A 13570-nucleotide genomic window follows, 5' to 3' on the forward strand; every position below is an offset into this window, starting at 1 on the left:
CCATGGTTGTAGGGGACAGCTAGAATTCCTGGGGACAACTAGGGTTTAGCTAGGAGTTTCCTAGCCAACCCAAGAACTTGTGGTCGTCCTTACCACTCTCAAAATTGTCTTAAAAATGTTTTCAGAATTTTACACAATTGGAGGACAAGCATAGTCCTTCAAAATATCATCCTTGTACCATCACTGGTATAGGAACGGGGCTAAAGGCCCACGAAATGCTTCCCATGGAGCATAGTTAGTTTTAGAATGTTGTAAGAGTTGTCGGAGGCCTAATGGAGATTTCAAATTTAAATTGAAATTTGAATGGCAGGCAAGTGAGACGTAAATTGGAGGAAATGAAATAAAATGGATTCTGGTGGAGGAAATGGAGACAGTGTTGAGTTTCATTAGTAATTTTTGCATGTTTAAAAGTGGAGATCAAAGAGCTTGAAGGAAGGTTTTTTGAGAACCCAGTTGCTGCTGCAAATACACCATTTTTGCAAGTTTATGAAAAGACTTAAATCAGATTGGAATATAGTGATAAGAATCCAATATGCGTGTTTCAGGTAGTTATTGAGGGGGTTTACATCCCCCTTACATCAACTCTACTATAGTACTCGGGTAGTACTCGGGTATGTAATGCTCTTATTTCCAATAGCTCATGCCCAAATATATAAGTTTAAATAATACCAAGCGATGAACCAATCTCAAAATTAGGATTGATTCACAGAAGCAGCCATCTGTCCTTGAAGAATAATACTTTGGTAACTCACCTCTGGTTCCCAGCAAGCCACATTAAATGGTAGATATGTCTTATAAATCCAGAGGCTGAAATTCTTGAACAACCTTAGATGCCAGCTTCCATACAAAATGTCAATGCAACATGTTAAAAACTGTGTTATCAGCACAAATGCTTGTTCAATCGAGTCTCTGAGGGTGCACAATTAACCACAAAAGCAAAATAATACATTTCTCGAAGGACTATTTCTCAGAAGACAAGATCACATTCTTCTCTACTAATCAATCTTTAACTGCACAATTCAAACAAAATACTGCAGGAAAGATCATCTGGAATAGTTATTGATTTGATCAAGCAAATGCCTTCGATTTGTTTCAAACTTCTGTTGCCCAATGATACCAAGCTTTCTTCATGCTACGGAGATCAATATAATCAATGTGGAATATAAAGCGTAGAGATTATACCTGATTTATGTAGAGTCTATAACCTAAAAATTACCCAACTCTCAAAATTTCATTATTCGAATTGCTACCATTGCCACGATCAACTAATATATTTTTCTGACTGGACGATAATAGATGCTTATTATGTTTCTCAGATAATTTCAGCAGATAAAGCTAATTGTCACTGATATAACAAACTAAAAATATGACAAAAATCTGCTCAGATAGACTAGTTTCATAGCCACAAATCTCTAAAATTTTAGCAGGGTGTTTGCCTATGAAATTGCTTTACAGTTAGCAACGCTAGAATATCATGTTTGAAGAACATTCCGTTTAATCAACAAACATGAGTTTGACCCATCCACCCTGATAATGACAGTACAGAAACAAAAAGTGTCTATTATATGAACTGACAAGCAACCTTCGCATCTTTGCCATCAACAAACAACTGTAGTTTTCTGTGGTTTTCAACGGGCAAGCCTCGTAAAGGCAATGACGAAGAGAAACAAAATGCATCGCTATACTAACTGGCAATGATGTTTCTGTCCATGGTAACTACAATCTGATCTTAAGTATAAACATAATTGTTTTTTGTTTGAAAGCCATATAGACAATTTTATAGAGTTTCACAGATAGATAGAGCAACGAAGGGAAAAATAGGAAGAACAAGTGCGGGCGGGGTTTTCAAAGACGTCCAGACTGGTTTTTAAGTGTGACCAGGGAAGGGAGTAGATGCACGTCATTTTGCAGAAGCTACATCCCTTATCAAGCAACACTTCATCCTGTGATGTGATGAGGCAGGTGGGTTCTAAGCTTACTGTTTTCCAACATAGTCAACAAAGTAGCAGGTATCACCATCATATTAAGACCATTTAAACTAGATTAAACATTTTGCGTGTTACAGTAAATTTGAATCTGCAGTTGATACAGCCATTGGCCCAATGAAAACTAGTTTTATATTTTGTGGCAGCTTTGCTTTTCCTGCTTTAAAAGAGTATCTGATGTTTGCTTGATTTTCTTGTGAATAAGATTGTGTATAAATTTTTATATATCAACATTTTGAATCACATTCTATGATTCATAATCAGAATATTAAGAAATCAAAGAAGAAGTATGCAACTGATGGTCATATTAATGCCTCAGCATCTTTTAGTCTTGTAATTTTGTAAACTAATTCAAATTTCATTGTATGTAAGGTCATTCGCCTGCCATAAAAAATATAAGCATAGGTGTGCATACATATCTGAATATTTTTTTACACCTATTCGTCTATCATTAACAGCTAAGCAGAATAATGCAACCTACCAGATTTATAAAGGCCAAAGATGTATGTGGTCATCCAGAGCATGGGTGTCATACCAAAAAAAAAAGTTGCATGGGTACTCGTACCTACATACCCACGCACCCATGTACACATATCCCAAGTACCAGGTATACAGTGGAGACAATCATACGTAAAAGATCTTAAAATTTCTGAATTCAATTATTTTTTTTATTTTTTGTTTGCCTATCAGCTTGTTGTTTATCAAGCTTAATTCAATACCTAACCAGTTTGAAACTTTGATACAATATTGATTAACAATAAACTTTATCACTGTTCAAGTCAGAAGTTTATCATTTGCAATATGTCATTGTCATATGATTATGATCCTGTTCATGTTTAAAGTCTGCCTTCTCTGTTATGCATCTAAAAAGTTATGAAATATTATTATTACAAACTAAATCTCATGATTCGCTGAATTTCATCCATGAAGTTCAAATTTCAGTGAGTTTTTACCCTTTCTGAACTTCATCCGAATTTTATGATATTTATTATTAAATATAATATTGTTATTTATAATAATATTATTTTATTTTAAAATAATATAGAGTTATTTAGCTTACTTTTATAGCAATGTCAAACTATTTTGACAATCTTGTGGATACATTACTTGTATATAAGTTAAATTTAATGTCGATTTTTTATCCGAATTTTTATCCTTGTCACATTTCATCTGAGTTTTATGATCGACAAACTTGAAATTGAATTCGAACCTTGTGACTTAGATTACAAACATATAGCAAATCTGAAGTTGATACTGAAAATAATACATTACATTTGCAAACTTCATCACTGCTCTTGTTTTGAAAAATGATTGTCATGACTTATAATTTCAGATGTCTATCAATATAATAAAATAATTAAAAATAAAAGTTTGACATACCCGAGTCCGCCGTCCCTTATTATGAAAAATAGCCGTACCTTGCAACAACAAACTACCATAGATAAACATGACATTTGGTATCCACTTGTAATGATTTGGCTTGTTAATTCATTATCTCCATCTGTCCTCAACATATGCATCCTACCTATAATATGATTATACTCTGTGATTAAGATCTTAAAAAACTTGAAGTGCTCAAAGCACCACTCTGTAATTAAGATCTTAAAAAACTTTAAGTGCTCAAAGCACCCAGCCTTACAGACTTTTCTTCAAGTAGCTCCAAGGGTTCAATGTTAAAAAATAAGAAACAATAGATTCTTGAGGGCTCCATGCTGCCAAAGCACAAAGAAACATCTCATGGAGCCCTTAACAACCATGCCGTACTCTTCAACAACAACCCAAAAAAAAACACTTCAATAGCTTTAATGGAAATATTAATAGAAGAATCTATAAACAAATTCTCATAGGAGTCATTCCCAATGTTCTTTGGTCCATATTGATACATGGTAAAGTGGTGATTTTATTTCAAAAATCCTTTGCCTAAGAGTTCTACAAAAACAAAGTTTGTTAACCTAGTGAACAGTAAGCAAGAAAAGATAAAAGATCAATAATAAACAAACACATTTTAGTTAATGATTGCACAATTGAAACGACCTCCCTATTTTCTGCCTTACATTGAATGTAGATACAAACATCACAGCAAATGAGCATTGAACAACATACACAACTCCTCGGTCAGTGCACACTTACTTTTACACAATGACATTTTCAATGTTTTAACTCCTAAATCCAAAAGTTTATCCACCCTTTAAATAGTCCCACAACAATAGAACATGTTTTCCCCGTGCTTGCAGGAGCAAATTTGCAACTTCGGTGTAGGTCATCTTCGAGGTTAGTTAAGTTGCCCAATGGAGTAACTTCCATTTGGCGATGTTATCTTAATTTTCATCTGTGAGATTTATGGGATCTAGATTTCGTTTTGCATGAATTACTATACTCCTGGGATTACTTGCTAAGCACAGACTTGCTATCCATAGACAGACAAAAAGTTTAGTGATGTATTATAATGCTGTCTGGTTAATCTTATGTCATAATAAATTCTTTGGCCTTGGTATTCGTGTCAACTAAAAATGTACATATAAGTTTATCACAGAACAAAAGATGCCACCATGCAAGCAATTTAGTACAGAAACTAAACTGGGATTTAACATTTCACTATGCAGATATAGAACTGCTCAAAACAACTAAAACATCTGTCCAGAGCAATGAATGAAATCTGCTACTAGAACTTGATCATATAGAAAACAAAATGAAATCTGATGTACATTATAACAGTTTCTGGTTAATCTTATTTCATAACAAATTCCTATGCGTTGGTATTCATGTTAACTAATTTTGTACAAAACAAATTTATCATAGATTATGTGGCCCAAAAGCTCAAACTTTGGAAGCAATTTAGTATACAAACCAAACTGGCATTTCAGCTTTTGACATACAGATTTGGAACTGCTCAAAGAAGCTAATTTTTTAATCAAAGCACAGGAAGGACAGGCGTCTGCTTGCTCCTCCAGATTTGACCTCTTGTGGTATCTGCCTAGCAACACCTTCTATTCTTTTAGTAGGAGTACCACACATCCCCAGTAGAGATCACAAAAACTAAATGATAATTTGAACAAACCAACAGTGTGAAAACTACCAATGTTGACAACTTACAATTCAAATGAGAACATTAAGATTAAGTCACAAGCAAGGCATGGGCCATATTAGTCACGCCGTTATGAATTCCATCAAAACTCTCCCGCTGTAGTTTCAGTTGCAGAGCAATGTATTAAATCTCATGTCAGAACTTGATTATAGAGAAACTAAAATGACCCAAGGAATTTAATCGACTTTGGTCCATCACACACCAATGGGTCCATAGAATTTGTCATTCAGAAACTGGTCCAGCAATTCATTCCATCAAGATTTGAGGAAAACAAATTAGTCATCAAATAAACCATTTTCTGCGCTTTAGTCTGGTTTGGCCACTCAATATTACTAATTCCCAAACACATTTTTCATTAGCCTTTGTTGATATCATTCTTATCCTAATCATGAAATCTATTTTTATGTATTTTACAAATAATGCACTAGCATGACCTGGAATTTAGATGCCAATGCATGAGGACATGTCGGTAAAGGGACCACTCTCACAAATTTGCAAACTTTCTTTTTCAACTAAGAGTTGCCTATACAAGTTCAAGCAAGAAAAGTATAACCTATTTAACAGGTTTAGTTGTTGGTTACAGTTCAGGAAAAAGACTACCTCCTTGTCAACTGAGTGTACAATGATTCCATGTGCTTGAACTGCATTGCAATGGTTTTCATGGGGATTGAACCTCGTAGAAATGACTTCCATCTGCTTGAATCGCATAGGAATGACTTCCATATGCTCGAAACACATGGCAATGAATTCCATGTGCTCGAACCAGATAGCCAGTGAACTTTGACACCTGAAACATAGAAAATGTTGTCTGGCTGGGACGTGTGCCATTCTATGCCATTCAAGTGTACAATTAACTTCAAAGAACATAATTTCAAACTTGTTGACTCCTGCCTAGTTCATTCTTCTCTCTTCCCTGAAATTTCTCGAAGAGATGAGAAACTGAGATCGCTGATGTTTCTGACCTCTTGAATTCAATCTCAAGTTCCTTCTGCTTCAACTGCAAGGCCATTCGCTCATTCTCAAGTTTCATCCTTTCATTCTCTAGCTTCATTCTCTCCAGTTCCCTGAGCTTTTTGCCACTAACTCTTTGCCACTTGAAACGTTGTTTTTCCAGTTCAAATGCCTGTGCTTGATAGCTGACTTTCTGCTCCTCCAACTGCATAGAGCGAGTCCTCATCCAAAGCTTTTGCTCCATTACCGTTTTAGTATTATCTTGCAGAACACTGGCCATCTCTGCATTAAGAGTGCATGATCCACTAGGTTTTCCACAGTGAGTGGCAGGAGCTGACCAAAAATTCACCTCTTCGGGATTTTCGGACATCTTCCTTCTTTTAGAATAATTACCCATCCCTTCAACCTCCGCATCCTCCCCATTTTCATCATCATTGTCTTCATCATCTTCGTCTTCATCTCCATCATTTTCCTCATCTTCTTCATCATCTCCATTCTCCTCATTTGTCATCCTGCATGCCTCATGCCCATCTCTGTTTTTGCCAGATAACGAAGACTGCAAACATTGCTGAAAGTCAAGATCAGGTGGAAAATGCATTGTGTGACCATTGTGATAAGCGCACATCTCCTTGAAAAAAAGATGTTTGGAACTCAAAAGTTTCCTCACATCATCCTTCAACTTGGCGGAAAGATGATCCATGCTATCTAGAAGTGTAGGGTTTTCAACTACTCTGCATGCTATGCCCCTTCCAAGGATATCATTAAGCCGCTTGTATCTCTTATTGAGATCATTGAACTTGTCTTCGCATTGCTGAGGAGAAACAAAACATCCCTTGTCCATCATTGCTCTGGACACCGATTTCCACTTGCCTTTCTTCTGCAAAATACCAGACTTCTTTTTGTTCGCATCATTGCATTCCAATCCACCATCATCACCAACATATGAAACCATTGTGATCAAAAGCCTCACCATTGAATCTGTCCATTTCATACGCTGCCAGGGAGAATTCTTCTTGCTCTTTCCCCCGCTGAGGTGGCTATCATTTCCATCCTCGGTAAAGCTGGGTTCATCCTCGTCACTAGTGTTAGGTTTCCCTTTGCTGCACACCATGAAATTCTTTGGCAGACCTTTGGAGTCCATCAATGCAAGTGATTGCTCAGCACCATGCCCTGTACTAACATGAATACCAGCAGAGTGCTGAAGCATTGCCTGGATATGGTGATTGGCAAGAGGATGGTGTGACTGTGGATGGTGATGTTGATGATGCTGATTTTGGTGATGCTGAAGAGACATCTCCATATCCAACATCCCAGACGATATGCCTGACAACATAGTCCCTGTTAACACATTGCCTTCCATTCTCCCTAACACTTGCCAACCCAAATCCTATCCTTCTTGCTAGAAGCACAATAGAACTTGAGTCAATCAATCCCTTCTCTGTCAACTAAAACAGAACTCAACCATCACACGTGCAACACTTGTCCCTTCCAAAGGAGCCTGGCCCCAATTCTTCACCTTCCAGCCTTCTATAACATTTACCAAAACTGCATTCAATTTCGCTGTTGCTTAAGCACCATTCAGCCTTTTCAATCAATTCCTTCCCCTATCAGAAAAAACCCCTCAATAAACACATTCCATTTCCTTTCATGAAAAACTGGCCCTAACCATCTACTCAACCTCTTCACCTTTGTGAAATCAACTTGTATGCTCTTCTCCTGCCCTGCAGCACCGCCGCCCCCAATCACCTACTAGTACAAATGGACCTAATTCACCAAATCACCCCTCTAATGGATGTAAGCAAACCTTCTCGCAACGTTCTAACATCACTCATCAAAGACCTCCTATATTACATTCAAAATACAAACGTCAAATGCAGTAAAAGTTTATGTTGCACCTACAGAATTCAAAAACCCCTCTTCTCAATATCAGCAAAATCACGTACGTTCTATCTATACTTATAATACTTCCCAAACCATGCACAACAATTCTGTTTTTCTATTGCAGCGTGAAGGAATGTCAGAAACCCATTCAGCTCCAAAATAACTAACCAAAAGACTTGGCTACACTCAGTGTACCAATAACCCAGCTTTTCTCATCTATTCCCCTACATAAGCAACGTAATATAACAAATCAAAACCAACTAAATGGCTCACATTTTACCTGATTGGGCACCATTTTATCAAGGTTTAAAAAGCTTAAAACCAAAATACCAAATCATGGAAAGTCCGGACCTTTGGTATTACTGGAACTTGGGTTTTCTTGTTTTGCCGCTGATTCCTGATCCTCTTCATCCAGAATTGAATTTGTCTAAGACTTATTAATATACGAGAGGCTAAGTCCACATCAGGAATAAAAAATTGAAGATCGGGAAGAGTAATGAATCCCAGTATATTGCCTTTGTTTTGAAGGCACGTGGTTTTGCTCGGAACGCAGTTTCGCTCTGGTTTTTAAAGGCGGTTTGATTTTATTCCAAGTTTTGATGTAACATGTATTTGAACCCTGCAGCACAAGGTTTTTATATAACAAATATTTATATCGATGTTGTCTTTAAGAGTACAAATTTATACCAACGATACAAATTTAATCTACGACTGTCTGAATTGAATCCACACCGCCCGTGCAGAATTATCTAAACCAATATACTAATTGGTTATTATTTTGCACGGAAAATCAAAACTTGTAATTCTGAATGGGCGCTATACTCCTTAAGTACACTCTCACGGTGAGGACATGGGTATGTTTCGCCTTTAAGAAATGACTTTTTATGAAGTACTTTGTTTTTTTTTTTTTTTGTGTGTGTTTTTAAGGATTTGAATTTAATATTTCAGTTAGGTGTTTAAGTTAAACTTATATATTTATTTTTATGAAGTTTTTTTTTTTTTTTTTTTTTAAAATAATTTTTAAAGGATTTGAACCTAATATTTTAGGTGTTTAAGTTATGTGTGTGTCTGCGTGTGCGCTAAGTTGCAACGTATAATTCGATGATAATATTTTAGGTGTTTAAGTTAAACTCATATGTGTGGACACGCGCTAAGTTGCAACGTATAATTCGATGATAATATGCACTTATATATGAGTATAGATAAATTAGTAACAGTCTTTAAAATAACATATCATAAACTATTATCGAGGCCAGAGGAGCACTCTGCAATTGTACAACCCCTGAGGGCAACGTGTTTGCCCTTGTTTTTTTTGTACTTGCGGAGGACTCCTCGTGGCTTTCCTTTGTATCTTGCATGGCCTTGTGTTTTGTGCTTGAGTGTGGACAATTTTTTGCTTTATTGTTTTATCATTTCATTTCCATCCTTTCCTTTTAACGATGTAGGGTTCATTGCTTTTGATTTCGTGTGCTGAAAAAGTCAAGGGTTTTATGTTATTGGAGTTGAGCTCTCTCGACTCCCAACCTAGTTCACTCGTGAAAGGGATGATCTTGCCAAATAATGAAGGCAACATCGAGCATGGCATGGACATTGATAAAGCAAGGAACAATGATGGACATTTGGTTAATGGTACTAAGAAAAATGTGGTTTCTGAAACGAATATTGCCAAACCTTCATACAAAGTAGTGGTTGTTGAATAGTCATAGCCACAGTATCCTCCCTCAGTTGTATTTGATGGAGTTTTTTGTAGGAAAGAACATGAATCTGGAGGACCTGCAACCAATGGAGATAGATTGGGTGGGAGATCAACGAAGGAAGGAAGAGCCACTAGAAATGTTGGAGATGGTAAGTTGGCTCCTAGTGACCTTAGAACTCTCTCCTTTCTCCTAACGAGGCTATGGTTAAAGCCACTAGAAAAGAACAACCGCATTTGAGAGACATTGCTATCCTTTTTGTTTGTGTTGATAAGGAGTCTCTTCCTTTCCTTAAGTTTTTTTATGATTGGATAACTAATATTTGGGGAAGAAAATTAAGGATTCAAGTTAGTTTTTGCAAAATGATACAAAGGAGCTTATTTGTGGTTTTTTTAAAGTTGCATGGTACGCATGATAAGGTGTTGAAGAAGGGTTATTGGAATGTGGGTCTCTCCCTTTTTAGGATTTTTCAATGGTTTGCCACCCCATTGGATTGAAATTAAAAACTTGGAGCCTAAATTTTGGCCTTTCATTCTTCGGATTGTTCACCCTCTTGGGTCAGTTTTGCAAATTGAAGATTCAAAGCACACACTTCCCCATCTTAGTGCTAGAATTTTGATTGCTTTAACTCCTAAGATTGAATTTCCTAAAGTTGTTTCGATGGAATTAGAAGAAGAATTATGTGGGAAATCTTCCTTTTAGGAAAATTAAGGTCTTGTTTTCATTGTAAAAAGAATGGACATACCAAAAAGGATTGTCTGGCCCTAAAAAATGTGCAGAACCCTCAGTTTGATTTAACACTAATTCAAAAGAAATTGACAAGTTCGACAATGAAGAGAATGTTGCTAACCCTAATACAGAATATGTGTGTGATGTAAATAAGGATATTTGTACAAATCTTAATATTGATAATTCTACCAAAGTTGGATCTTCTCAAGAAATACTTGATAATAGGAAATTTGTTAGTTTGAATAATCCTCTTTTTGAGAATGAATTTGAGATGGTACTAGCCTTAGATAATGGCACCACGAAGCCACCAGTCAATTCTCAATTAGATCCTGGTAATGAGAAGAGCATTTTAGAGGGTGCTCACAAGTCTTCACTCCCACCTAGGTTAAATGCACAACAAATTGCTCTGAATTCCATTAAAGAGAGAGTGAAGTATGTGTTAGTTTGTGGTGACTGATTAGGAAAGTATTGTACATACTTCATAAATTCATAGAAATTTTGGGCCCTATTTTATCAAGATTTTGGGATGACATGTAATTATTAATTATAACCCTAAAGTGGTAAAAATACTAGTATAAAAGGGCTTAGGGTTAGGGATTGATTTATTGTTGTGATGTGAAAATTGGTTCTTGTAGTGGTATTGAGTTGTAAGAGATTACGGATTGTAATCAGTTTGTAATCACTGGATCGTAAAAATATCAGACTTGTTGTTTGGTGGACGTAACCCAAGGATTGGGTGAACCAGGTTAAATCTTAATGTCTTGTGTTCTTTTCTGTGTGATCTATTATTTTTTGATATTGGTTATATTTGCATGTAATTGTTATTTCTGTCTGAGGTTTAATCCTAACAAGTGGTATCAAAGTGAGGTCATTTTCAATTATCCTCTACAAGAGACTCTCATGGTTGAGTGGGAGCGGTGACAAATGAGGGTAAGCTAAGGGTTGACAGGTTTAATGGCAAAAATTTTCAGTTATGGAAGATGCAAATGGAAGACTATCTTTATCATAAGGATTTATGGAAGTTGTTGGAAGGCAAAATAAAGAATCAGGGATCTATGTCAAATGATGACTAGGATCTTTTGGACAGAAAGGCACTTGAAAGCATTCAATTATGCTTGGCACCATAAGTGGCATTTAATATTACAAAAGTGAAGACAATAGAAGAGTTGATGCAAACCCTAGCAAAACTGTATGAAAAGCCCTCCACTTCAACTTAGGTATTTCTCATGAAGTGTTTATTTAATATGAAAATGATAGAAGGTGGATCTATTGTAGATCATTTAAATGAGTTTAATACTATTACTAGTCAGTTACCTTCTGTAGGTATCAATTTTGATGAAGAAATTAGGGCTCTCTTGATTTTGTGTTCTTTGCCTAAAAGATGGAATGGCTTGGTAATGGATGTGAGTAATTTTTTTCCTAGATCTAGTACCCTAAAATATGATGATGTTATTGGTGTTATTTTGAGTGAGGAAACTCGTAGGAAAACCTCAGGTGGATCTACATCAAGAAGTGCTTTGAATGCACAAAGTCAAGGTAGAACAACTGAGAGAGGAAGTAATTCTAGAAATCATGGAAAATCAAGAGGAAAGTCAAAGGGGATGAGGTCTCAATTGAGAGGACCGAACGACTGCTGGTACTCTGGGAAATCAGGGCATAAAAAGAAAGATTGTTGGACTCAAAAGAAAAATGAAGGAGATAAACCAGATGGAGACAAGGAGGCAAATGTGGTAAGTAACAAATCGAAGAGGATGCTTTGCTTTTGTTCTTAGAAAGTGTTGACGATTCATGGGTTTTAGATTCTGGTGTTTCATTTCATGCTATACCTCATAGAGGTTATTTCATTGATTATGTCCAAGGGGATTTTGGACTTGTTTATTTGGGGGATAATGAACCCTATTAGATTGTTAGAAATGGAAAAGTTAAGATTAAGTTGCAGAATGGGAATCATTAGCTACTACATGAGGTAAGACATGTTCCAAGGCTGAGTAGAAATTTAATTTTAGTAGGGCAACTTGGTGGTGAGGGTTGTGTAGTTATTTTTAATGATGAAAATTGGAAGTTTTCAAAAGGTTCCCTTGTAGTAGCAAAAGGTGTGAAAGTGGACACCTTATATCTTTGTATAGGTCATATTGTTCATTCTACTTTAATTGTTTTAGAGAATAATGAATGTTCAGGAATAGTTGTTGCAGTTGAGTAGGGAGAACAAATAGTTGTTGTAGATTCTGATACAGTGTTGTGGCACAATAGACTTGGGCATATGAGTGAGAAAAGTATGAAAGTACTTCATTCAAAGAAATTTTTACTAGTCTAAAATGTGTTAATATGGATTTCTATGAAATTTATGTGTATGGAAAACAAAAGAGAGTGAATCTTGTGAAGACTCGGAAGGAAAATAAAAAGGAAAAATTAGAGCTTGTGCATACCGATGTATGGGGATTACCTCAGGTATCTTCCCTTGGTGGCTCTCATTATTATGTTACATTCATTGATGATGCAACTAGAAGAGCATGGGTGTATCTCCTTAGACAAAAATCTAATGTATTTCAAACTTTTAGGAAATGGAAATGCTTGGTTGAAAGTGAGACTGGTAATAAATTAAAATGTCTTAGATCTAATAATGGTGGTGACTATTGTAGTCGTGAATTTGAAGATTGTTTCTCCACTAATGTTATTCATAGATAGAAAACTATTCCAAGGACTCCACAAGAAAATGGAGTGGCTAACTGCATGAACAGGACTATAATAGAGTGTGCAAGGAGCATGAGGTTGCATGTTGGGTTGCCCTTACACATGTGGGTGGAGGCTATCAATACTATTGTATATTTGATTAATAGAGGTCCCTCTACTCCTTTGGGTTGTGGTATTCTAGAGGAAGCATGGACTGGTAAGAAGGTGAGTTATTCTTTTCTCAAAACCTTCGGTTATGAAACATTTGCTCACATAGATTTTGAAAATCGAATCAAGCTGGAAGCTAAGTCAAAGAAATGTGTATTTATTGGATATGGCATTAATGAATTTAGTTATAGGCTTTGGGATTTTGAAAATCATAAAATTTTAAGAAGCAAGGATGTCATATTCAATGAGAAAGTGTTTTACAAAGATTTGTTGTAGCAAGATGAAAAGAAAGAAGATGATTATGTAGTGTTAGATGATGCTCCAAAAGATGTTGTTGTATCCATTCGTCATGATGTGCAACAACTGCAAAAACAAATATCACACACACCAGTGAATGTTAGATGGTC

At 36.1% G+C, this 13570-nt stretch overlaps 1 protein-coding gene across 8 annotated transcripts; it reads right to left on the minus strand.

Moving 5' to 3' along the window:
• Positions 1-453: 453 nt before the first annotated feature.
• Positions 454-8487, minus strand: LOC149541049 (uncharacterized). 8 transcript variants are annotated; one of them, XR_016356468.1, is made up of 4 exons: positions 8254-8487; positions 5671-8126; positions 5079-5166; positions 4632-4959 (listed from the first exon to the last, which is right to left on the minus strand). XR_016356468.1 is itself a non-coding variant. In XM_089802039.1 (2 exons), exon 2 carries the CDS (start codon positions 7379-7381, stop codon positions 5942-5944), a length of 1440 nt encoding a protein of 479 aa, XP_089658165.1. In that variant the 5' UTR covers positions 7382-7863; positions 8254-8487; the 3' UTR covers positions 5289-5941. The 8 variants fall into 8 exon arrangements, 4 of the variants coding, with proteins under 4 accessions (XP_089658165.1, XP_089658164.1, XP_089658166.1 ...); XR_016356465.1 differs by having other exon boundaries at positions 4632-4955; positions 5671-8487; XR_016356466.1 differs by having other exon boundaries at positions 5671-8487.
• Positions 8488-13570: the final 5083 nt, after the last annotated feature.

Source organism: Cupressus sempervirens, chromosome 9, assembly GCF_028749045.1.
Source record: "Cupressus sempervirens isolate cs-2001-9-10 chromosome 9, ASM2874904v1, whole genome shotgun sequence".
Lineage (NCBI taxonomy): Eukaryota > Viridiplantae > Streptophyta > Pinopsida > Cupressales > Cupressaceae > Cupressus > Cupressus sempervirens.

Bases quoted from the DNA above. Each gene is read 5' to 3' on its own strand.
- LOC149541049 (XM_089802039.1), bottom strand. From the start codon at position 7,381: ATGGAAGGCAATGTGTTAACAGGGACTATGTTGTCAGGCATATCGTCT.